The sequence below is a fragment of the Hipposideros armiger genome, unplaced genomic scaffold (assembly GCF_001890085.2).
Source record: "Hipposideros armiger isolate ML-2016 unplaced genomic scaffold, ASM189008v1 scaffold_358, whole genome shotgun sequence".
Lineage (NCBI taxonomy): Eukaryota > Metazoa > Chordata > Mammalia > Chiroptera > Hipposideridae > Hipposideros > Hipposideros armiger.
In genome coordinates this window covers 1,176,679-1,202,256 of record NW_017731708.1, presented here as the reverse complement: position 1 = coordinate 1,202,256, position 25,578 = coordinate 1,176,679, and the positions used below count along the sequence as shown (strand labels likewise).

Sequence of the window (25,578 nt, the reverse complement as noted above, 5' to 3'; positions counted from 1 at the left end):
TCAAGGCATCTTCAAGCACAGTGCAGGTTGTGGACATCTCTGTGTTGCTTTGTGGCTCATGCCAGGTGGCCCCAATCAGGGCATAGACTGTAGCTGAACTTGGCCTGCAGCAGGTCCCCTCCCAGGAGGCCCCATGGCTGGTAGGCCCAGTGGCCAGCTTTGGACTGGGGAAGAGCATCATCCAGCCACCTCCAAGGATGACACACCCAAAGGGCAGACTTGGCAGGCACCAGAGCCCCACTAAAGCAAACTCTGCTCTGTAGGATCAGCTCATGGACAACAGCTCCTCCACTGTAGTTATAGCCAGTCCTCACAACCAATCAGCCTGAGGGTCAATCCCTCCAACTGACATGTAAATAGCAATCAAGTCTCAACTGCAACAGGAGGGCACACACAATCCACACAATGGACACACCTGTGGCACCTGGCTCTGGTGACCAGGAAGACTGCACCACTGGGTCCCACAGGATGCCTACTACATAGAGCTACTCTACTAAGACCAGGAGGCATAGCAGCCCTACATAGAAACAAATACAGGGAGGCAGCCAAAATGGAAAGACAAAGAAACGTTTTCCAAATAAAAGAACAGAACAAAGCTCCAGAAAAAGAACTAAACAAAATGGAGACAAGCAATTTACCAGATGCAGAGTTCCAAACATTGGTTATAAGGGTGCTCAATGACCTCAAAGAAAACTTCAACAAAGAGATAGGAAACATAAAAAAATGGAGATTAAAAAACATAAATAAGAATCAGTCCCAAATAAAAACAATAACTAAAATGAAGATTAGAGGAAACCAACAGATTAGATGAAGAAGAGGATTGAATCAGCAATTTAGAAGGTAGCAAAAAACACCCAATCAGAACAGCAAAAAAAAAAAATCCAAAAAAATGAGGATAGTTTAAGGGGCCTCTGGGACAACATCAAACATACCAACATTCGCATCACAGGGGCACCAGAAGGAGACAAGAGAGAGCAAAGAATTGAAAACCTATTTGAAGGAATAATGACTGAAAACTTCCATAACCTGGCAAAGGAAATAGACATACAAGCCGAAAAAGCACAGAGAATCCCAATAAAGATGAACCCAAACAGTCCCACACATCATAATTAAAATGCCAAAGGTTAAAGACAAAGAGAGAATCTTAAAAGCAGCGGAGAAAAGCAGTTAGCTACCTACAAGGGAGCTCCCATAAGACTGTCAGCTGATTTCTCAACAGAAACTTTGTAGGCTAGAAGGGATTGGCAGGAAATATTCAAAGTGATGAAAAGCAAGAATCTATAACCAAGATTACTCTACCCTTCAAAGCTATCATTTAGAATTGAAGGACAGATAAAGAGCTTCCCAGACAAGAAGAAACTAAAGGAGTTCCTCACCGCCAAACCAGTATTACAAGGAATGTAGAGGGACTTAAGATGGAAAAAAAAAATCAAAACTGTAAATAAAATGTCAATAGCTACATATCTATTGACAATTACTTTAAGTGTAAATAGATTAAATGCTCCAATAAAAGACATAGGAGGGCTGAATGGATAAGAACACAAGACCCTTACACATGCTGCCTGCAAGAGACTAACTTCAGATCAAAAGACACACAGAGAGTGAAAGCAAAGGGATGGGAAAAAGATATTTCAAGCAAATGGAAACAAACAAACAAAAACTGTGAGACCAATAGTTATACCTGACAAAATAGACTTTAAAACAAAGGCTGTAACAAGAGGCAAAGAAGGACCCAGTAATCCCACTTCTGGATAATTATCTGAAAAAACCCACAACGCTACTTTGAGGGGATGTGTGCATCTGTATTGGCCATTGTTTACAATGGCCAAGACGTGGAGGCAGCCTGGGCATCCATTGATGGATGAATGGATAAAGAGTAGGTAGTACATATAAATGGAATATTGCTTGGCCAGGGAAGGGAATGGGTTTTTGCCTTCTGTGGCAGCATGGATGAACCTGGAGGGTATTGTGCTGAGTGGAGTATATCAGACAGAGAAAGACAGATGCAATGTGATTTTGCTTACATGTGGAATCTAAAGAAAATAGAAACAAACTCATAGATACAGAAAACATTTTGATGGTTGCCAAATGAGAAAAAGTTTGAGGGTTGCATAAAAAAGGGGGAGGCATTAAGAAGTACAAATTATTACAAATTAGTTATGGGGATGTAGGCTATAACATATAATATAGAGAGGGTGCCAAAAAAATGTATATACATTTTAAGAAAGGAAAACAGTATTAAAATTGTAATAATATATACTGATAACAAAAGATGAATACAAGTCAGGTTTGACTTCTGCAATTACAAGAAGTACTCAAAGTGGTTACCATCAGTGTCCAGACACTTCTGATTACGGCAAACTACTGCTTGAGCAATGTTGACCAAAGTGTCCACTTGTACACATTTTTTTGGCACCCCCAGTAGGCACCCCCGGTAGTAATGACTATGTATGGTATCAAATGACTACTAAATTTATTGGGGCGATAGATGGGAGGGGGTGGGGGCAGGGCGAAAAAGGTGAAGGCATTAAGAAATAGAAACTGATAATTACAAAACTGCCATGGGGATGTAAAGTAAAGCATAGGGAATATAGTCAATCATATGGTAATAAGTATGCATAGTTTCAGGGGGGTACTACACTAGTTATGGGGATCGCTTCTTAAATTATATAAATGCCTAACCACTATGTTGTACACCTGAAATTAATATAAAATATTGAATATCATAGTTGAAAAATTAACAAAGGGGGAAGGAAAGCTGAATGGGAATAAGAGGTTCAAATTTCCAGGTATAAAACAAGTCATGGGGATGTAATGTACAGCATGGGGAATATAGTCAATAATATTGAGGTAGCATATTATGGTGTCAGATGGTTGCTGGACTTGTGGTGATCACTTATTTAGGTTATAAACGTTGAATAACAATTTTGTACACTTGAAACTATAACATAATATTTGATGTTAGCTATATTTTAATAAAAATCTTAAAATAATAAAATAAATAAAGTATGATTGGCTTTAGCAAGTTCAAACCAGTGCTCCCGGCAGGGAGAAAGTCTAATATGCAAGGCATCTTCTATATTACATTCTTCTTGTTTGAGACAGAACAGGAAAATAAACTTAGAAGTGATCAAACTGATCAAAGATTTTAGAAAATTTTGTTTGTGTGTACCTCTAGATAAATGTTACCAAGTGATTATCTGAAACGGTACATGTTGAGAATTAAAAATAGTTTTTGATAATTCCATCACAAAGATGGAATTTTAGACTGTGGTAAACCACTTGAAATATTATGAAAGTATTTCACTATATTTTATTTTTGTAATAATGAATCTGATATGCTCGAATCTCCTTTGGTTTGTTATAGATCATCCATCCATCATTCATTCCATTCGCTTAAGGCATCATCTTCATGCACAGGCATTTCTGCTGGCGATTGGTCAAGAGAAGTTGAATCTTTGAATCTCATTGAACTCAGCTCAGAATGTATCTCAGTAGTTGAGGCTTTGGGCCCCCAGAAAGCCTTGACTGCTGCCCTGGAAGAAAAAACAAAAGAAAAAAACAAAAACAAAAAATTTCTTATGAAATGAAAACGAAACATAGATTTATGTTTACTTTTCTCTATATAAAAGTGCATCCATAGTCATAATTTATTTTTAGTTTGTGGCGCATCAGTTCATTGTGATAGTAGATGAGCCCTCAGACATGCCAGGGTGTGATACTCATGTAGGTATTGGAAATATTTTCATATAAATGCACTGGTAGGTTACAATTAATCAAATTTTAGAGTTGTGATAAGTACAACTGGATGACACAAATATTCATTCAATTAAACTTTCTTTTAGCAACTACTATGTAAAAATTTCAAAAATTGCATTTTAAAGCTCCCTCATGGCTGGGGAAGCGAGTCATGAGATTAGGTAGCCTGAACAAGGAAGTCTCAGGAGGAATTAAGGGAGTTGGATGGTTTGAAGACACATGTGAGAAGCATCAATGACAGGGCTTTTGATTCATGGGATGAGGGAGGGGCAGACAGAAGGACATCAATCAAGGATGAGAATCAGTTTTAGTCCTTCACCTACCAGTTTATAATTATGAAGATCAGTACAAAGATCACAAATATGCAGATAATAACACCTATGGTCAGCACAAAAACTAGGACTGCATCAGTGTCCGGTTGTCTTGATCTTCTCATCTGCAATTCTAGAGAAAAAATGTACACCTGATTATTATTACTACTGGAAACAAAAAAGGAAATGGGTATCTAAATGGAAACTTTATATCTGAGAAACAACTCTAGAAATAGGCAAAAAGAATCAGTGGAAAGAAAGTTATTAATTAACTTGCTCTGCCTGTTTAAAATGTCCTTTTCAAACATGCAGAAGTTAAAAGAACTTGATAATGAACATCTTATAGTCCCACCACCTAGATACTACCACCAATATTTTACTATCCATTTATTCATCCTTCTATCAATCCATTGATCCATCTTATATTTTTTATGCATTTCAACATAATTTGCTGATGTCTGCACACTTTTCACAAAATTTTTCAATGAGGCATATCATTAACTAGAGTTCAATATTTATTTATGTTTTTTCTTTTTAGGTAAAATTTCAGATCATAGAGCTGAAAGAGCCTAAATATACATTTGTTTAGTTTTGGCAAATACAAACACACATATATAATTTAAACCCCCTATGAAGACACAGAATATTACTATTCCCCAGAAAATTCCTTTGAGCCCCTCCCTGTTAATCCCTGCCCCATCCTCCAGAGGCAACTACTGTCCTCATTTTCTTTCCCACCATACGTTAGTTCTGCCTGTTTTAGAACTTAATAGAAATGGAAACATATCTATGTACTGTTTTGTATAAGGCTTATTTACTCAGTATAATGTTTTAGAGATTCACTCATGTTGGCACATGTATCATCAGTTTTTTTTTCTCTTTTATTAATGAGTAGTATACCTCAATTTGTTTACGTATTCATTCTCCTACTGATGGACAGACACTTAGGCTATTCCAGTTTGGGACTGTTATAAAGTAACTGCTATGAACATTTCTGTAAAGTCATTTTGTGAACACACATTTTCATTTCTTTTGGATAAATATCTAAGGGTAGAACTGCTGGGTCATAGGATAGAGGGATGCTTAGTTTTCCAAGAAACTGCAAGATCTTCTCCTAAATTGATTGTACTGACTGTACATGTTTTATAATTTTTTTCTCCCAGATTTTGGCTTGCTATTCATTTTTCTAATGGTTTCTTTTAATGAGGTGAAGTTTTTAATTTTGATGAAGCCTACTTTGTCAATGTTTCCTTTTATGGTGATTGTTTTTGGAGTCATATCTAAGAAACCCTTGCCTACTCCTGAATTATGCAGATATTCTCCTATGTTTCCTTCTTAAAGCTTTATGGATTCCACTCTTACATTCAGGACTATGTTACATCTTTAATTTTTGTATATATTGTAAGGGAGGGTGTTGAAGTTTATTCTTTTTTATACAAATATCCACATACCCCTTTTAAATCTAGCATTCTCTCCTATATCTTTCTGCTCTTCCTGAAAATAAGGCTATTAAAGAGACAAAGCCAGCCTACCATATAACATTATTACATTGTAAATTGGTGAAAAGATAATTTACATCAAATATTACTCACTTTGTGAATTATACAGCTTTCTTATGGCTCTTCCTGGTCCCTATATCATACAATCATAAAAGATTTATGTGGGGAAGGACAAGAGATGCAACTGTTGAATCATACTGACAAGTAAAATAATGTTCAAGGAGATTTAATAATTTCTGCAAGCTATATTTTATATATTTTAATATTTAATTTTGGTAAGTACCACTCTATCAGAAGTAGTCTCCTATAATGGGCAATCTCAACTGCTTATTTGTCTGAATTTTTCTTTTTACATTTTAAATACCACGGAGTATAATTTTCCATTTTCCTTAGTAATTCTAGAATTATACACTGAATTTAATGATCATCAAATAGTTCCACGTATGGTAGAGAAATTACATCATATTTATATTCCAACATTTAAAAATCTTTTTATTTTTGATAATTTTAGGTTTATAGAAGCAGTGGGATTTTTTAAGCTGAAATAAAAGACACGTTTTAGAATTAAAACCTGAGAAGAAATTCAAAATTCCTTTCTATTTATCCACTCCCCCAATACTAGCGAAGAAAGGGTGGAGAATGAGGTGTATGAAGGTTTTAGTTCATTTCAATAGCAGTCTTCTTTTGAAGGTCACTTAGATTACTTTTATATCGTGGACAAAAAAGAACTTCTATGGAAAGTAATCTCATGTGATGACCTGGTCATAAATTCCTAATTGGGCAGGTCATAGTGGGTATTCACGCCCCAGGGTATGTCACTTTTTAGTAAAAGTTATATCTTTTCCTTGACCCAAGCCCTGTCCTTTGTTTCTGTGCATCTAGGTTAACACACCTTTGAAATAAACCTTAAACACCCCAAGAGAGCACATATTCTTAACTATCCTGTACTATCCTGTAATCCCATCCCTTGTTGCTTCCTCACCCTCATGTAATCTTCCTTATGTTCCCTTCTTAATCTCAAATGCATAAAAACAAAACTTGCAAACTGTTATTCTCTGAAGCATTTATCTCAGTCTGTAGAGATCTTGCTTCTAGATATATCCTCTTTTTGGCTCAAATAAAACTTTTTATAAAAATTCTCTATAGGTTTGGACGTTTCTTACATCGACAATATCTAATAACAAACAAGGCTGCATTTCCTACTGAAATTTTCTAATGAAAACTAGGCTAAATTTTGATGCTCTCACTTTTTAGTAAAACTAAGCCTATGTTTGTATTAGTTTCCTAGGGCCACCATAACAAAATACCACAAACTGGTTGACTTAAAAACAACAGAAATGTACTGTCTCACAGTTCTAGAGGCCACAATTCTGGACACAATGTACTGGTAAGGCCATGCTCCCTCCAAAGACTCTAGGGGAGCATCCTTCCTTTCCTCTTCAGCTTCTGGTAGATGTCCTTTGGCTGTAATCTCTGACTCCATTTTCACAAAGCTGTCTTCTCCCACTCCCACCCCTCCCCCACCACGTGTGACTTTGTGTCTTCACATGGCATTCTCCTCTGTCTCTCTCTCTCAGGCTGTGTCCATATTTCCCTCTTCTTAGAAAGTCACCAGTGCTATTGGATTAAAAACCCACTCAAGTATGTATGACCGTATCTTAACCGAACTAGTTACACAGTAAAACCTTGGATTGCGAGTAACGTGGTTTGTGAGTGTTCCACAAGACGAGCAAACATTTCTAATACATTTTAACTTGGTAAACGAGTGATGTCTTGCAATATGAGTAGTTTGTTTCTGGAACGAATTATGCTCGCAAACCAAGGTATTACTGTATCTGCAATGACCCTGTTTCCAAATATGAGGTTCTAGAAGTTACAACTTGAAAATATCTTTTTAGGGGGAAATACAATTCAATCCAAAACAATGCCTAATTATGAAGGACAACTATTGTGGAAGTGAAAAATCTGATACGTAAGGAAAGGGATGGGAAATTTTCATTAACTAAACCGTATTTACCCTAAAAATATTTCAATTATGTATTTGCTTCAAACCAGTACCATATTGTATGCACATTTATAGCCAACACATTTGTTTGATGTCTAAACAACCAAAAAGGTCTGTCATGTGGTGTACCCAATTGCCATTTTAAATAGAAACTAAAAGATATCAAAGTGTTCTGAAAACATTTTATCATTTAACCAGTGCATGTATTGAGATTGCAGAGCTACCCCACCAGCCCTAGAGTGCTACTAGAATGAAACTTTGTCTCATTTAAGGGCTGACATTTTGGGGTCTGTGTTCCAGCCCTTAGCTTACATACTATCAAATGCATGCTGCCTTCTAATCATGGGAAGAGCTAACCACTGAATTGTCTTAAGAGGACCAGACTATGAGGACAAAAACTGAGAATGGCCCTGAAACTTTTGATGTCCTGAACTAGGACTCAATTAGATATTTTTCATTTTGATGATGCTTGGTCCTTTTTTGCTTTTGTAGCACCTTATTGAAATTATCCTTTTAATAAGACCTGTTATCCAAACAGGAGTAAGATTATTAGCTTTTACTATAAAGATGTTTTTCAAAGACACTAGACAACACATCAAAAAAAGTTATATTTTTAAAAACCACCCCAAAATAGTTTAGCTTGTTTTCATCTCAATAAAGGCTGTTATGTTGTTGTATGGCATCTCTAGACTACAGCATAAATTCTTCACTTGGGATTAAGAAATAGCTTCAAGAAATCCATGAACTCCCTTAAAATTACAGGTAACTTTTGGCATGTTTGTATATGTGGTCATTTTTCTGGGAAAAGCCTCGTGAGCTTGATTGGATTCCAAAAAGTCCTGTGACCAAATCCACAATAACAAAGATGCCAACAACAATTAAAATGGTTAAGAGCAACTGAACAAAAAGAAATAATTATTTGGATATAGAAGACATCATAGTTTAAATTGAAAGGACATGCACATGGATCCACTTCACAATGGAAGCAGTTTCTAACATGTAAAATTACATTCAGGACAAGATTTGCGTTTTGTGACATATATCATTGACTATTACTGTTTCCTCAAAAATATTTTCTTCAAGGTATCTCAAAAAACTGGAAATGGAACTACCATATGACCCAGCAATTCCACTCTTGGGTATCTATCCAGAGAAACCCAAGACCCTAATTCAAAAATATATATGCACCCCTATGTTTATCGCAGCGCTATTGACAATAGCCAAGACTTGGAAACAACCGAAATGCCCATCGGTAGATGACAAGATTAAAAAAACATGGTACATTTATACAATGGAGTATTACTCCACTATAAAGAAGAATGAAATCGTACCATTTGCAATGATATGGATGGACCTAGAGACTATTATGTTAAGTGAAATAAGTCAGTCGGAGAAAGGCAAATACCATATGATCTCACTTATATGTGGAATCTAAAAAACTGAACAAGCAAAGTAAACAGAAATAGTCTCAGAGATATAGAGGAAAAACTGATGGTTGCTAGTTGGGAGGGGAGTGGGGATGAGGGAGAAAGGGAAGGGATTAGACAGCATAAATAGGTAACTACAATATTGCCACAGGGATATGAAAGACAGTTCAGGGAATATAATAATGTAAATATTTTGTAGGGTGTCAGATGGTCACATGTCTTGTTAGGGAGACCACTTCATGGATGGAGTAGAGGCTTGATCACTGCGCTGTACATCTGCAGATGATGTTATATAATATTGTATGTCAACTATAATTGAATATATATATAGTAACAGGATGTGGAATATAGTGTGGGAGTAGAGTCAATGGAATTGTAATAGATATGTATGATATTGGGGGGAGGGGAGTGGGGTGGTGGATTGGGGGAGGGGAGTTGTCACTTTGAGGGGTAAAAAGTATAACTATTGCACTGTGTTGTACACCTGAAACTAATAAAAAAATTTTAAATAATAAAAAAATAAAAATAAAAATATATTTCTTCAAATGAATAATTTTTAAAGAGACACGCCTTGACATAATGTTTAATTTTATTTACTTCACTGTACAAAAATTTTTGTTAGCATATGTGAGAATTCCATGTATCCATTTCACTTTCATAATAGAAGTAAAAGTAAGAATATAATCCAAGTTAGAGGACTATTCCTTGGAGATACTTCAGAAATACACCAATTTCCGAAAGTAAGGCACATCTGACTTTACTTTGTGAAAAAGAAATGAAGCACTACTTTGTAGAAAAGTCTCAGTGGTATAAACCAGTGGTTCTCACATTGCGGTCTCTGCCAGAGCAGCACTGGGAACTTGTTAAAAATGCAAATTCTTGTGTCAGCCCCACCCCAAATCAACCAAATCAGAAACTTGGTGAGTGTGGCTATGGATCTGTTTCAATAAGCCCTCCAGGTGATTTTGATGCTCTTTAAAGTTTGAGATATAAGCAAACTGGTACTTACCATTTGTTGTATAGACTGTGAATTTAATAGATGCTACTATTTCATTATTATCAAAGGTATCACACTCGAAAGCCAAGGGGTGAGTTTCCCTATGTACTTCCATGATTGCTGAATCATTTGCAAGAACAATGGGTTGCTATTTTAAAAGAAAAAAAAAAAAGTATCAACATTCTTCATGAGAACATAAGATCAGGAAACAATTTTACTTCCTGTAAAAAAGAGCTATTGTCTCTCAGTCTAGGACAGTAATTAATTATGCACACAGAGGGGTGGTTGGTTAGCTCAGGTGGTTAGAGTGTGGTGCTGATAACACCATGGTTGCTGGTTTTGATCCCCACATGGGCCACTGTGAGCCGCACCCTCCTTAGAAAAAGCAGGTTATCCTCTGGCCAGAGCCTTGGTTAATGCCCGTGGTAAACCGAGTCAGTAGGACTAGATCCATGGCTTTATTCTAATAAAGTCTGACATTGTGGAAAGGCACAAATCTGTGTGAAACTGCTGCTTTGATAACCACATTCCGCTCATGACAGTCCGGCACTTAATAAGCCCTCAATTAACATTAGCTACTGCTATCATTACATAACTCCTATGTATACAAATGAAAACCTTGCTCGAAAATAGAATACTTTATATAAAATGGATGTTTTTAAGTTATGATAACCCTAAAACATATGTGAATATATAAATAATGAAAAAACTTAAATCCTAATAATAATAAAGTTGTATGATTTTAACTTCATTTTTGCAAACTGTTTTTAAAGTTTTCTGACAGTCATCAAGTACTGGGAAACAAATTTTCTCACTCACTTGGAAGCACCAAATTACATATACATTACTCACTTGGTCTGGTCTTAGAAGTTTCCAAACGTATTTGAAACGATTTACAGGAGATGTATGAACACATGCCAGTCTAACACTTTCAAGACTTTCTGATATTGGTTTACCCCCTGAAAAAAGGAAAAATTAAATACATGTATACCATGGGACAATGTAAATTGCTTTATAAACAATACTACTTTTTAAAGCCACCTCCAATTTTAAAATCAGTAATACACTGGAAGTTATCAAACTTATTGAGTGTTTGGGTGTAGAAGCACAGAGAGGAGTGATGGTTGCAAAGATGAAATCACCAAAAGCAGCAGGTAGGAGATATACCACAGCTATCTGCTCCTTCTGCAGAATAAATTGTGAAGAAGAGGAATAGTAAGGACAATCGACTTAGTGATCTAATAAACTTTGAGATCTACTAGTGGCTTCCAATTTACTGGTTAGAGACACCTATTAGAGATAATGAAATCTCAGAGTAGTGTACTTTGATATAGAACATCTCTTAAAGTTCCCAATTTAGGGTGTAACAATCTAGCGATACAATGTCATGACTAGCATGTTCAATGCATTTCACTATAGGACAGCTTTGACCATAGGCACTGCGTACAATAAGGTTACAGTGTATCCTAGAGAATATATGTTAAATTTTACACATTATTGAAAAATATAAAGCAACATAAAGTTATTCAGAGCTGTAATTGTCTAGAGAAGTGGAATTTTACGTTTTATTATGATTTCCTTTCAGTATATCAATTCTTCACAGCAACCTGAGGTTAAGGGTATCTCCCCAGAGTAAACTCTTCCCCCCTCAGTCTTCCCACCAATACAGAGTCCAACTCACAGCCACAGTCTACTGGTCCATGGCATTCTTCCACCCGTACAATACACTTAGATTCACCTCCAGGGCATCCATTCGTTAATATAACTTCTCTAATACCAACACCTTTGGTAAAAGAAATCAGCAAATGTTAAGAAAAACTAATTCCAGAGAATCTCTTTTTTTATCTACGTCTCTTTTGAGATTTTTCTCCTAATTTCAGAAATTAAATTCCTAAATTCAAGGTGATAACATTTAGAATGTTTTTAGGCCCCTCATTTTGAATTACTTCATAAAACAGCATTACCAAAGTAAGTTACATGAAACACTAATTCCTCTGGTACCATAAAAAAAATTCCATGATTATACACATTTGAAAATGATATTTCTTATATCAAGTAAAATTAAAGGGACCTTTTTACTACAGAATTTTGGGGAGACTTTAAATATGCTAATAAATTAACATGTTATTGTATGTAGACTATCATTGATCTAAGATGCAAAATTTTTGTATTTTAACATCTTTGAAATCAGGATGCACCTTACAATTGACAGCATGTCACAAATTGGCAGCATTTTTCCTTTTTGGAGGTGTATAAAATGTGCTTCTTACAGTCAATAAAGTCTTAGACTTAATGAAACACAGTAGTACACAGGATCTCCCAAATTTATTTGACCATGGAACTTTGAGGAGAGGGGAGGGGAGTTTGGAGTTTGCGGAAGAAATTCCAAAATCACATTTTAACATAAATGATGCTTTTTAGTATTTAGATTGGTAATAAATATAGCAGGACAAACTATTTATGATCAAATCTCCATTTCCAACAAGACGCTCTCTTTAGAATTGCCACACGTTTTTATAACAAGAAATCAAGCCTTTACTAACTGATCTCAAATCTCCACTGAGTTTGCCTTTCATCACCAGAATTGAGGGAGATGGTAAAATGCTCCATCAGTGACATGTTGAACATGTCCTGTGACAAGTGACTGTGGACAAAAACAGGGGCACATATTAAACATGACAAGCTCCAGGGAGGTCTGCATGGCAGGCCTTGTAAACTCAGAGACCGAAAGTAACCACATAGGATGGCTTGAACATAAAAATTCCTAATGAAAAGTGGGTCATGGAGGGTAGTCATGTCCTAGGTCTGTAGCTTCCTTGACAAAGGTCAGTCTTCACCATAAGTCTTTTTGCATCTAAGATAACATACCTTTGAAATGTCAGAGTAATCTTCTTTTCCAGACCCCTTAAGGCCGAACCTTGGGGCAGAAGATGAGCTCACAGAACCCCTCATTGTTACCTTATACTCTGCATACCATCTCTATGTGCTGTGAATGTTTATTATTAACAACCCTGTACTCACCAATATGTGTCTGTTTTACTTTTTATCCAATCCCAGAGATTTCCGTTTTGCTTTCTCCTGCCTCCTTAATTTACCACCAATGGATTTCATGTAACGCTCCTTACATCTCCTCCTTTTATTCTATTAATAATGTATAAAATAAGCTGCAAAACTGCCATTCTGTGGTGCATTTTCTCAATCCCTTGAGATTTTGCTTTCTGGCAATTGTCAGTTTGGCTTAAATAAACTCATAAAAATTCTCTACGTTTGGATGTTTCTTATGTTGACATAACCTATGATGACTGCATAGTCATAGGCTAAGGAACTGTCCATCTTGATTTCCTTGTCTCCCAGATTCCCTCTTTCAACTCCCACAAGGTGTTAATCGTAAATCCCATTCTCAAGGGCAAGGGAAAGTTGAAATTTAGAGATGACTTATAACAGCGCTTCTCAAAGTTCAGAGTGCATGAAAATCACCTGGGGATCTTACTAACATGAAATTCTGATTCAGCAGGTCTCGAGTAGGTCCTGAGATTCTGCGTTTCTAAAAACTCCCAGGCAATGTTGATGTGGCTGGTCTCTAGACCAAACTTTGAGTAGCAAGGAAGAGGGCTCCATATGAGATAAGGAGATAGAAGGTTGGAAGATAAACAGTCTCTTTTGATTAAAAGCGATGCCTAAGAATGACTCCAGTATGGCTCCACTTGAACTTATGAAAGGTACCTCTAGAAGCACAGCGTTATTCTGACATGCATAAATACTTTTCAAGCAGGTGTTTTATGTATTTATTTATTTAACCAAATACAGTTCATTGAGATGATGTGTGTAGGCGTGAGACTTTCTGTTCAGTCCAAGTAAAACTAAAAAATCTGCCTGTGTATTCCAGAAAAAGAAAACTTTTTGACTGTTAAAATACTGTTTTGTGAGTTCAATAGAATTTTCAATACAGCATTTTCTCCTCTAAAAAGTTCTGTTATAAACTGAAAAGATTTTTAAATATTTAAAAAGTATCTTAGATGTGAACTATTACATTTTCTGGTTTATTTTTCCTCTTAGAGCTTATTGTCATCTGACATATTACATATATTACATATTATTTATCACCTACCCCAACTAAAATATATACTGCTTGAAGGCAGAATTTTCTCTGCTTTGTTTACTGTTATAGTCCCAGTACTAAAACAATGTCTGGTGCATAGTAGAAAAAAGTTTTTTAAAAGCCCCCCAAACAGAGGATCATTTGTTGGATGAACAAATGTAATACATAATTTCTGAAACATATCTTTAAATAATAAACCGTATCGATTGTTTTAAAAATAATTATCTTATGAAAATTTCTCAAGCAGCCGAAGAAAGATATAAATTACAAATGAATAATCACAGGTTTATTACAGGTTTAATTTTCTTTCACTCATTAAGAAGTTAAAGTAAAAAACAGGTTTAAAAACTCTCTCAAGAGACGAAGAGTAGAATGGTGGTTGCCAGAGGCTGAGGAAGAGGGAAGTGGGGAATTAGTGTTTAATGAGTGGGGCAGCTTCAGTTTGGGATGATGAAAAAGTTCTAGAGATGGATGGTGGTAATGGTTGCACAATAATGTGAATGTGCTTAATGTCACTAACTTAGATATTTAAAAATAGTTAAAATAGTAAGTTTTATGTTTACCTAACACACACACACACACACACACACACACACACACACACACACACACACATACACACACACACACACACAGAGCTATCGCAAATAAAAACAATTCAGGTGTAATTTTTAACCAAAAAAAAAAAATCAGTCTGATCTAGATATTCATGGATTTCCTGTCTTCTTATCCTTTGGTTTCTGCCTTTCCCTCCTATCGCAGTCTTTTTTCTCAAGGCAGATTCTATTTAGAATAAACTTAATTTCATTGTGAATTATCTATTATCTTCTCAGCATGCTTGTCTATAGTGGTTCTCAAAGTGGTTCTCAAAAGATGGTCTTCTAACCAGCAGCATCAACTTCACTTGTGAACTTGTTCAGAAATATAAATTCTTAGGCCCCTCTGAAAGTCTAGTGAGTCAGAAACTCTGGGGTAGGCCCAACAATCTGTTTTAACAAGCCCTTCAGGCACTTAGGATGAATAGTTAAGTTTGAGAAACACTGGTCTATTATAGAACATGTGTTGCCTTAATCCCATCCCATGTAAAAGATTTTATGTCCAATTTCTATTCATGGAATGGTCAAAATATGTCATAGTCCTTAAATATTACCTTCCCCACAAAGCCAATCCTCTTTTTTCCAAGATATGACATATACATTGCAGAAATGTAGAATTTAGAATAGACTATTACAAATAAGCAAATTTCATAGATTTGCCAACAAAGTATGTGGGAAGACATCTGTGAAATGCATCGGAAGATCTTTCATCTTCTGAACATCTGTGAGATAAAGAAAGTTTTACTTTGGTGAAGGCAGTTTATGTGACTAAAAAATATAGGGAGCTGGCTTAAAATAAAACTTAGAGGATATGAACTGATATATCCAACCTTTTAAAGCAACTGGTTTCCATTTTGTGTGTAAATTATAGTCATTAGAAATAGAAACCAATGAGAGAGAAATGAGAGTATAAAAATTACAAATACAAATTGCCAGTTTTTACCTTTCCTCTCTCCCAAATTACGATATTGTTTATGTGCTCTATGCTACTTACCACATGTAACGGTACACATCCCAAATTCTACTTCTTTGACTGCTGTCGAATTTGAAACTAAACATAAAGGGTAAAGACACATTATTTAATCACATAAAAACTATTTTAAGTGAAAAACTCTTACTTGGGGATGGAGGATACAAGTACTTATCATATGAAAAGCAGATATTTTAAAATTTTTATTAAATCAGAAAAGCAATACTATTCTATTATTGTTTAAATAAAAAGCCTAAACCTTTAAAGTAATAAATTATGAAATAAGTTGCAAAGAATGTTTATATTTAAACCTTGTATATAACTTAAAAATAATTTTTTCATTAAATACATGGTGAGTTAAAGTTCTATAGAAGGTCAGAAAAACACAAAAAAGCCAGCTAATTGTAAGGTCTAATTTTTGTCTATTCTCTATTTAAAAAAAAAAAAAAGGGCGTGTCATTTCCATCCAAAATTGAAGTCTTTATACCAAGTGCTCATTAAAATCATGTTATAGATTGGTTCACTCATTCTCAGGTTAGGATAGTAAATTATTTCTAAGAATTTATTTCAACATTTTATTTAGCAAGATAATCTAGGAATATAAAAGTATTTGAGTAGTTAAATATCATTGATTTTAAATCACATAATGTGTTTCTTTTTCTAATCGTTCTGAAGTTTGGCATGAATTCCACTAGTTGTTGTATACAACTAATTCTCCATAGCTCAGATTAGGACTAAAATCTCAACAGAAAAAAATGTTAATGGAGTGTTAGAAGATAATTTTTAAAAGGCATTGTACATGGAAGCAACAGTATTGCATGGAAAAATGCATTGAAGTCCAAGTTACTGCTTCTACCACTAATTAGCTATTTTGAGTTTGAATAAATTACTAAACTCTGTCAGGCCTAGTTAACCCTTTTGTAAAATTTGAAAAAGGAGAACCTATCTTATTTGATTACTGTGAGAATTAAATGAGAAAATGTGTATGAAAACATTCTGTAACTTGTTTAGAGCTATAGATATGCTTCAGATATCATAACTTCATTCACATTCATTTCATACTTATTGATTTTATATAATCCTAAGATTTTTTCCTATTTTGATTACTGTAAGATATTTTCATAAACACTTCTATTCTATACTTATATGCACCAAATATAGTGTCTTGAATACATACATAGTAAGCACTAGTTGTATATATGTTAAGTAAATCAGCATTGACTGTTAAATAAATTATTTGGAATATCATAATCAATTTTGAATTGACATTTTTGCTTGAAATCTTAGATACTTTCTGCTAGCACATTATGAGATACAAATTAAAAGCCAAATCTTGAACATAGAAAACACAGGTAGGAGAATGAGTACTAGACTTTTAAATACAACCTCTTTTAAAAAAACATTCAAAAAATTACTTAATCAGCTCTAATATTCACTACCTATGCTACTTTGGGAAGGTTAATTAAGTTCTCCTAACTTTAAAAAAAAAAGAGAGAGAGATTTAATCAGATTATCTTCAAAGTCCCTTTTGGCTTTCAGTATTGAGTGCCCATTAGGTCATTCAATGACATTCTTTTTTGATGGGGACCTTATAATGGTGGGAAAAGGGAAATTATATATATCTGGACTCTAGTGTGGTACTTGTCAAAATTTCCCATGAGTGAATATACCTATGAGTAAAAAGAAAAAACATGGTTTGAATGTCAATAAAGTTTTATGTGCAATTTGTTAAACAGTAAGATCCACTGATGCTAATTAATTGGTTGGTGTCAATGCAGTAGGAGTGATGTCATAGGACTCTGTCTTGTGCAACATTTTTATTAATGACTTGAAAAATACTGATTTCATGCTAACTGAATCTGGGGTTTCTGCAAAACCAGGAAGGGATAGTAAGTATGTTTGAAGATAAATCTGGATCTAAAAAAGAACAGGGCGGAATAATGGGCAAATCTAACAAAATGAAACCTCAGAGAAATAAAAAGTTCTGTACATAGAGCTGAAAAATCAGCTATCCCCCAGGTATTTTATAGGCTGTCTTAATTTGATAGTAGAAAAGGTGAAAATGAGTGGAGAGTTCAATAGGAGTCAAGAGTGCAATGAAGCTTCCCAAAATATCTACTTGGTCTTGGACTGTGCTGGTAGAAGCTTTACATCTACAATGATGCTGATAATGATCCTGCTCTTTTTTGTTCTGGCCAGATGCAGGAACGTTCTCTTCAATTCTGGACAGCACACTTTAACTGTTGGTATACCATCAGAGTCTAATTTTAATTTTTGAGTTTCTTTCTTGAAAGTTGACTTGTAAAGTTATTTCATGATTTTTATTCTTTCATAGAGGTCTTTCAAAGATAAAGAAAAAAATATATAGGATAAAACTCATTTTATAGAATAAAATTCTATCTTGCAATTATTATGTAGGTCTGATGGTCCCTCTTATAAATCTAAGGGTAACTAGGGTAAGAATAAATTAATAAATCTTAGATTTATAAAAGGTATATGGGTATATTCTAAAAGGTATAAAAGAAATAGGGGTATAAGGTTTATGAGTATATAGCTAACATAAAATCTTGGTAATTTTTCCTATTATTTTGAAACACTTTTTTATTTCATCATCCATAATAATGGATTTTAGCACTACTTATCAATTATTCCCAACTGCATTTTTTAAAAAGACTATAATAATAAAAAAGGAAGAATGGTTGGAGTTGTCTAGAAAGATGATGTAATTGTGAAATAAATCATAGCTATTGCATCACCTTCTGTTTTCTTATTACTTTGCTCAGAGGATCACATCATCTTTCAGGGAAATATAATAGAAGTCTAGAGGCACCTTTCTCATAATCTATTTTCAGCTTTCATTGAACACAGTTGAGATTTTAGAATTTTTCTTTTATTTCTTTTTGTCCATAATGGCGAAGAAAACTGATACAGAAAAATATTTCACAATTATTGGACGAATCAGAAGATGAACATAGACATATAGCAGCACGTTAGATGCCAATGATGGTTGTGAAATTGACTGCATAAACAAAATGAGAGATGGTATCTTAGATGAATATCCTGTATCAATTTTCTCTAATTCAAGAATCAATGAATGAACATTATATTTCTAAGGATGAAAAGGATATATGGTATTCTCATCCAGTTAGTCTTTCGACAGAAAGGGCTTGATCCTGAAATATTTTGTGAAAATAAGCCAGACCATGCTGTTTTGCTAAAAGGATATGGACAGTATTCTTGCCTTTCTTAAGCTGTTTATACACCAAAATTTACTTGATAAGGTTTGTAAACAGACAAATCATGATGGCAGGTGTGTATACAAAGGTGACTGAAAGAAAATAGAAGATGTAGAAATGAATAAATTTATTGGACCAATAATTCGAATTGTTTATAAATCTACGATGAAAATGTTTTGCAATTATGGAGAAAGAATACGGCAGTCTTATCAACAAAATATGTGCCTTCATAGTTTTCAAAAGTATTGTGCTTTGACAATGCAAGTGCAAAAAGAACAAGATTAATAACTAGAATCTATTAGAAATGTACTTGAAATCTGGAATCAGTACTTACAAGATGGATACTCCAGATTCGGGCATAACAATTAATGAGCTTTTAGTTGCATTCAAAGTACTTTGCTCATATATCTTCAAAACCAGGAAAAATGGAATAAAATTTTGGGTTTTCCATGTTTAAATTCTTATTAAAATTTCAAGTAAGTTGTTTTCACAATTCCTTTATTCTTACTTTTGTAAATTATTTGTAAAATGACTTAAAATTAAAAACAAAAAAGTCCATTAGATAGTGAATGGTGATGACTGTTTTTATACTGGTCCACTGAGGGTTAAGAGCCATTTTAGTAATGGCTCTGGAAATTTTCAGATGTCAGACACCTCAGATTAAAGTTCTGGATTAAACTCTCCCCAGGATAAAGCAGCTTTGCATGAAATTGTATATATAAAATTCAAGAAGGTGCATGGACTCCCTGAAGTTAACAGATAAGGAAAGGAAGACTCTGAGAGAGAATAAATAACTTCCCTACATTTGAATTTGAATCTAAGGCATTGTAACTCCATGGCTTGGCTTTAGCCTAAACTCTATTTAGCATTTTATAGCTAGGACCATTCCCTTGACGGGTTTAATACTAAAATTGTTAACTCAATTACTTTTAAAACTAGAGTGAAGCAATAGCTACTGTGCTTTATTTAGAACATGTCCTTTTCTTCTCTGGTCCTCTTTCTTTTTCACATTTCCAAAGTCAAGGACCTCTGCAAGTTCTCTGTAATCAAGTCAGTACAAAACTCGATCCCACCATTAACCTCAGATAACCAATTTCTTCCTGTCACCAAGGGTCACTATCTGTCATCAGGAAATAAAAGAAAGGCTGATAGATATAGCACCTACTCTATATGTATAGGAGACACGAGACTGCCAAGGATATTAAAAGAATCTCAGCTGGGTCATTTTATGGGGGAAGGGAATCATTTCCCTTTAGATGGCTGCAAACCTGCAACTGACCTTTTACCTACTAGCATGTGAGTTACTCATCAATATAACATGTACAACAGCTTGTCAAGTTTTATTGCTTAATGAGCCAGTAGAGTAAGGCAAATTTATGTACCAAGCACAGGCTCATTCTCCCTTGGTTAACACGAATCATCTAACAAAGCCACTAGTTGGATCCCTTGATAGATGTTATTCTAAGGCCACCGTTCCTCTGTGGGTCAAAGTTGAACGTACAAATAAAACACCATGCTGCAGAGGTGCTCAAGGTTAGGGCTGCAAGAAGCTGATATAGGGCCCTTTCTGGGCAGTATTGTCAGCATATTGGTCTATCTAGAAGTGTCACAGTGAGGGGAATTCTGAATTCCATTGTGTTCCAAATCAAAGTACAGATGTGGAAAGGAGTTAGACCTCAAGCAATTTGGAACTTAAAAAAAAACACAATCCACAATGGGAAGAAAAAACTAAACTGCAAAGGGAGTCAAAATAATGCCCCTCGGTGGAAGGATACGCCTACCATTGGGGGGGGGGCGGGGGAAGGCATCTTTTTCCTTTTCCAAAGTAATATTTAGCAGTATTCTGTAGCAACTTTTATATATGGGCTTGTTTAGCTTGCTGTGGCCTTGTAGAATCAACACACCTTTCTTCAAGGCCATCACGTGTGCGAAAAACGTATAAATTCGGGGCTGTTTGAGAGAGGGCTCTACAGATGTTAACGGGGATAATTCGCATTGTCATCGGGCTTTGCCCTCAACATGTGCCTTCGTCCCCACCAAGGAGCCTCCTACCCTCACTATCGTCCTCGGCCTCCGCCCGGGGCGCGTTCTCAGCATCGCCCATGTAGTTCCCGGCGTCTTCCTCGCCCTCGTTCTCATTCTCGTTCTCGCCTTCTCCTTCGCCTTCTGCGCCGCCCAAGCCGGGATCCTGGAAGGCAGTGACGTTCGTCCCCCACGCGGACTCGAGGCCCGCCAGGAGCAGCCAGCCGACGGTCAGCAGCAGCCCGGCGGAGCAGCCTGCGCCCCCGGGGCTCATGCTTCTCGGCCCCGACGGCCGCCCGCTCTCAACGAAAAGTGTGGCAGGAAGGAGCCGCCGGTCTCCGAAACCCCGCGGCGCACCCAGGCAACCACTGAGGCGTCACAGCTCGTCACAGGGGCGCGGCCCGGCCCCGGGCTCTCGGCGCCTGCGGAACGCGCAGGCCCGCGTGCGTTGCGCCTCGCGGACCCCTTCCGACGGCGCCCAGGCCGCGGCGTTCGCCTTCCGGCGTTCCGGCGGCGCCGCCCGCTGCGCGCGCGTCCTCAGTGAGCCGCCCACTGACCGCCGCCTGGGCCTTTCTGGCTCGTCCTGCTTCCTTCTAAACGACTTCCGTGCCTCCTGCGTTTACTCCCCGCTGTGCCTCCGTCTACGTGTGACTTGGTTTCAAATTTCTTAAGCAGAATATCCAACTCGGTAGGTATCAAGATGGATTCATCACAGCCTTATTGAGTTATGTTGCCCCAAACTACATACATTTCTGCAGGTGAGGCCTGATTTATAGATGGTATAGGGGTGCACTTTCTTTCTTTGATCATATTTTTTAAGCCTTTTTGGGATTCTTTTGAACCCTGATTCTGTTGTCTTAACATATTAGATATGCCTCCCAAGTTTGATTTGGAAAATATGTCTCCTTCAGGTTACTAATAAAAATGCTGAAAAAGGGCAATGAGCAAGTGTAGGGCTCTAAGAGATTACTCTGACAATGAGCCACTAATTCACACGTTTGATTTAACCCAAGAATCACTTATTTTACCACAAAGGAGCCGTATTTTTTACTAGGGTTGAATCAGACTAGAAAAGCAAGAATACCTTGGCATTCCCACTTGAATCAGGAGAGGATCGTAGAAGGAAGTGTAATTCCCCACAGCCTTCTTGATAGTATTCAGTATCGATATGTCCAATTATGCCATAGAAAGAAATGAAGTTTGGTAAGTTCCGTTGATTGATGTTCATTTCAAGAAGTCTGCTCTAATTAATTCATTCAGATTTCTTTAGTAGAATCACAGACCCTTTGAGTCAGAAAGAAGCTTAGAAATCATCTAATACTCCAAGCCCCTCATTTTTAAATGAGGAGATAAAGAACTGGAGAGATTAAATGACTCACCCAGAATTATCCAGCAAATGATTTGCAAAGCAGGATCTCACCAGCCAGATCTCCTGAATGCTCATCCAATGCTTAGTGATTCATGTAATTTAAAGTTAACACTAAAGAACCACTCAGTGGGGTGTTTGCGAGTCAAGAATTCAAGCACTGAAAACAAATTAGGGTTGAAATTTTTTATTTTGTTATTCCAAGTTTTATTTGCTCTAAGAGCTACAATGTGGTAGTAAGAGAATATTGATGAGTAGGAGGTTCAATGGATTTATATCTGGGATTGAGACAAAGCTTATTTGGCTATGTTTCTACATATTATCCTATACTTTGAGGTTTAATGTCTAAATTCCTATGATCCACGGGATAAAGAGTAACCTACTACAAAGTGACCTTGAGGAATAAACTCTGGCTTTTGGAACATATGTATATTTGGCCTCAGTAGACTAACAGGTAAGCAAGTGACAGAAAAAATATTAGGAGAGTCTTCAATCCACTAACTAATAACAAAAGTAGATTATTTCAAACAAAAGTTGAAATTTTTATTTGAATTTTAATCTCACAGAGGCTTCTAGTTGTGAAAACAGGAAAAGACAAGAACTGCTAACAAAGTTCAAATTGGTACTGTGAGGAGTTTCTGGGAATATTTTATATCAACTAAAATACTCCATAAAATATAGCACCTGACAAGATTATGAGGGAAATTAAAATGGGAAATTTAGAGATGATCTTGAGACACAAAGACTTTTGTTTTCTGTCCAAATGAATTTTAAAATGCTAAAAAAAATAAGTAAGGAGTTATGCTTTCAAATAAGAACTTAAAAAAGATCTATAGTAGTGTCACAGGCAACATTGTTGAATATTTCAAGTCAATTTAAGACCTATCTGTTCCTGAAGATAGTATCCTTTTCGGTCAGAGGACGTCCCATAAACTCTAAAGTATGTAATTTAATTTAAGGCGACAGTGACAAAATAAACAGCTCAAAAGAGAATCCAAATGGAAATTAAGGGTCTCAAAGAGGAACTGAAAGACTTGACTCTGAAATAAAGAATATTAAAATAATATCTGTAATAGCAGCAATACAAATCACCTGTAAAATATTGTTACATAAATTATAAGAAACAGTATAATATCTGTCCTCAACAAACTTATGCTATCTAGTTAAAGTCACACATAAGTAAAAGGTAAATATTTAAGCAGAGGGTAAAGACACAGCATACAGAAGGGTTGACCCTACTCTGTCCTAAGAATACCAAGGACCAGGAATTCCAATCTCAATCCTTGATTTGTTCCTCTGACCCACTTCACCTCAGTTCGCTCAGCTCAGCCGACCCTGCCTGGCAGTAAATATCTTCACCCTTAGCCCCAGTTTCTAAGGAGCAGGAATTGAGTCTTCTGTGATTTCTCTGCCCCACTCCCCCAAACCTATCTCACCTATCCTGATCTGCCTTTACCTTTCCTGAGCTCAGCTGGCATGCCTGGAGGCAAGTAAAATCATTCCTTTATCTGGTTTCCACTTTGTCTACCCTAGAGGAGGACCTCATGCTCTGAAAAGGAAGACCAATTTGAAGTTTTTGTAATATAAATACAAGATAATAAAGGCCTGAATAAAAGATCACCATAATAAAGGGGGAAAAATGAAATGAAAGAAAGAAATGAATGAGAGAAATTACAAAGGAAGGATTAAATAAAACTGAGAAGACTGGCTGCCTAAGAGGGATGATGAGGGAGAGGAGCAAATAAAGGGATTTAGAAAAGTAAGTAGATGTTTTATTATTTAGACATGTTCATTTAGAGATCAAAAGGTTAAGGTTAAGTTGGACTTATGAGGTCAAGTGGAAATGTCCAGGGGGCAATTAGAGATGACCACAAGAAAAAAAAAAGAAAGAAAGAAAAAGAAAGAGCGAGCCAGAAGATGAAAACCACTGCCAAAGTTACTAACATTAATTTACAGTAGTATTTATGAAAATTGGTATCTTGGAGCTAAATTGCTTTTGGCTTTTATATGCTTGAATTAGTAAAAGCATTGCCCATAATAATACCCCAGAGAGAAGGCCTTCAAACCATTTTTATCCTATTTCCAATATTTAGGGGAAAAGAATGTTCTCTTCCTGGAGCAAGTTTTTAAGAGTAGGACTTCTCCCCTATCTTTTTGTTTGGCACCCTTACTCCTGCTATGATCATATATTGTGCTTCTTTCTTTTACTTTTGAGTCCATGTTACTATGGACTCAAATACTCTGATTTCCTTTGGTTACTAAGGAACAAGGTCTCTCCCACAATCCCATTTTGATACTGTTGTACTCATAAGCATTGCAAACCCAACTTAACTGCTTTCCTGTTTTGTTCATCTAATTCCTCCAAAACAGATGTGCATTCTGAGCACAGACTCCCAGGTGACAAGCCTAAACTGTCCTAATTTCTGAACTCAAAAGTACTCCCCAAATCTCAAGTTTCTTTATACTATCTAGAATATATAATAACACCTGCTAAATTTTTTTTTTAAGATTTTTTTTATTGGGGAATTAGGGGAATAGGAACAGTGCTGGGGAATTGAGGGAAGGGGAACAGACAAGTTGCTGTCGTTTTGTTCTTCAGTCTAGTTGTGGAGGACGTTGCTTCACTGGCCCAAGTTGGCACCATCATTGTGCTCTTCCCGGGCAAGGCAGATCAGTCGCCAGCTTCTGGACGGCCGCTCACTGCGGCTGCTGGCCGCTCACGCTGGCTGCTGGCTACACACGGTAGCCCATGGCAATCCACTGCCACAGGGACTGCAGCCTACGCCATCGCCGGTGACTCACAGCAGCCCAGCTCCAGGTTGAGCTGTTGTTCAGCATCTTAGCTGTAGAGGGCAGTGTCACTGGCCCTCATATGTGGGATCCGAACCCGGGCCCTCTGGCATCCCAAGCGAGTTCTTAACCATCGTGCCACTCGGCCGGCCCCTGCTAAATTTTTTTTTTAATGACAATACCAAATGTTAGTGAGGATGTGGAGAACGTCAGTCATTCATATATTGCTGGTTGGAATGTAAAATGGTACCGTTTTCCAGAGTGACTGTACCCCTGTTGTGTCCTCATTCTCTGTCTGTCACTTAAAGCTATATTGTTAAACAATGGAGTAATTTTGTGGTAGAAACTATAGGAAGCCCCCTGGATTTTTGTACATAGGAATAATGCTTTCAAATAGTCACATCCTATCCTCTTGGTCTATCAAATGTTCGACCACTTCTTTATTCCAGTCTCAGCCACTCCCACCCCTTTATTTTCTCATTTGATGAAGCTGCCCACAAA

At 36.4% G+C, this 25,578-nt stretch overlaps 1 protein-coding gene across 3 annotated transcripts; it reads right to left on the bottom strand.

The window, feature by feature from the left end:
- Positions 1-2,865: 2,865 nt before the first annotated feature.
- Positions 2,866-21,387, bottom strand: SPACA1 (sperm acrosome associated 1). 3 transcript variants are annotated; one of them, XM_019661686.1, is made up of 7 exons: positions 20,952-21,387; positions 15,688-15,744; positions 11,680-11,781; positions 10,851-10,957; positions 10,011-10,146; positions 4,083-4,203; positions 3,296-3,536 (listed from the first exon to the last, which is right to left on the bottom strand). In XM_019661686.1, the coding sequence occupies exons 1-7, from the start codon at positions 21,193-21,195 to the stop codon at positions 3,380-3,382; spliced, it is 924 nt and encodes a 307-aa protein (XP_019517231.1). In that variant the 5' UTR covers positions 21,196-21,387; the 3' UTR covers positions 3,296-3,379. The 3 variants fall into 3 exon arrangements, with proteins under 3 accessions (XP_019517232.1, XP_019517231.1, XP_019517233.1); XM_019661688.1 differs by having other exon boundaries at positions 3,407-3,531; XM_019661687.1 differs by lacking the exon at positions 15,688-15,744 and having other exon boundaries at positions 2,866-3,536.
- Between the last annotated feature and the right edge of the window lie 4,191 nt (positions 21,388-25,578).

Excerpts from the sequence above, each read along its gene's own strand:
- SPACA1 (XM_019661686.1), bottom strand. The coding sequence starts at position 21,195 with ATGAGCCCCGGGGGCGCAGGCTGCTCCGCCGGGCTGCTGCTGACCGTC. Across the intron at positions 10,958-11,679 it reads TGGACCAGTAGACTGTGGCT|GGGGTAAACCAATATCAGAA; the intron begins GTGAGTTGGACT and ends TCCTTTTTTCAG. Across the intron at positions 4,204-10,010 it reads CACAGTCTATACAACAAATG|AATTGCAGATGAGAAGATCA; the intron begins GTAAGTACCAGT and ends TTTTTTCTCTAG.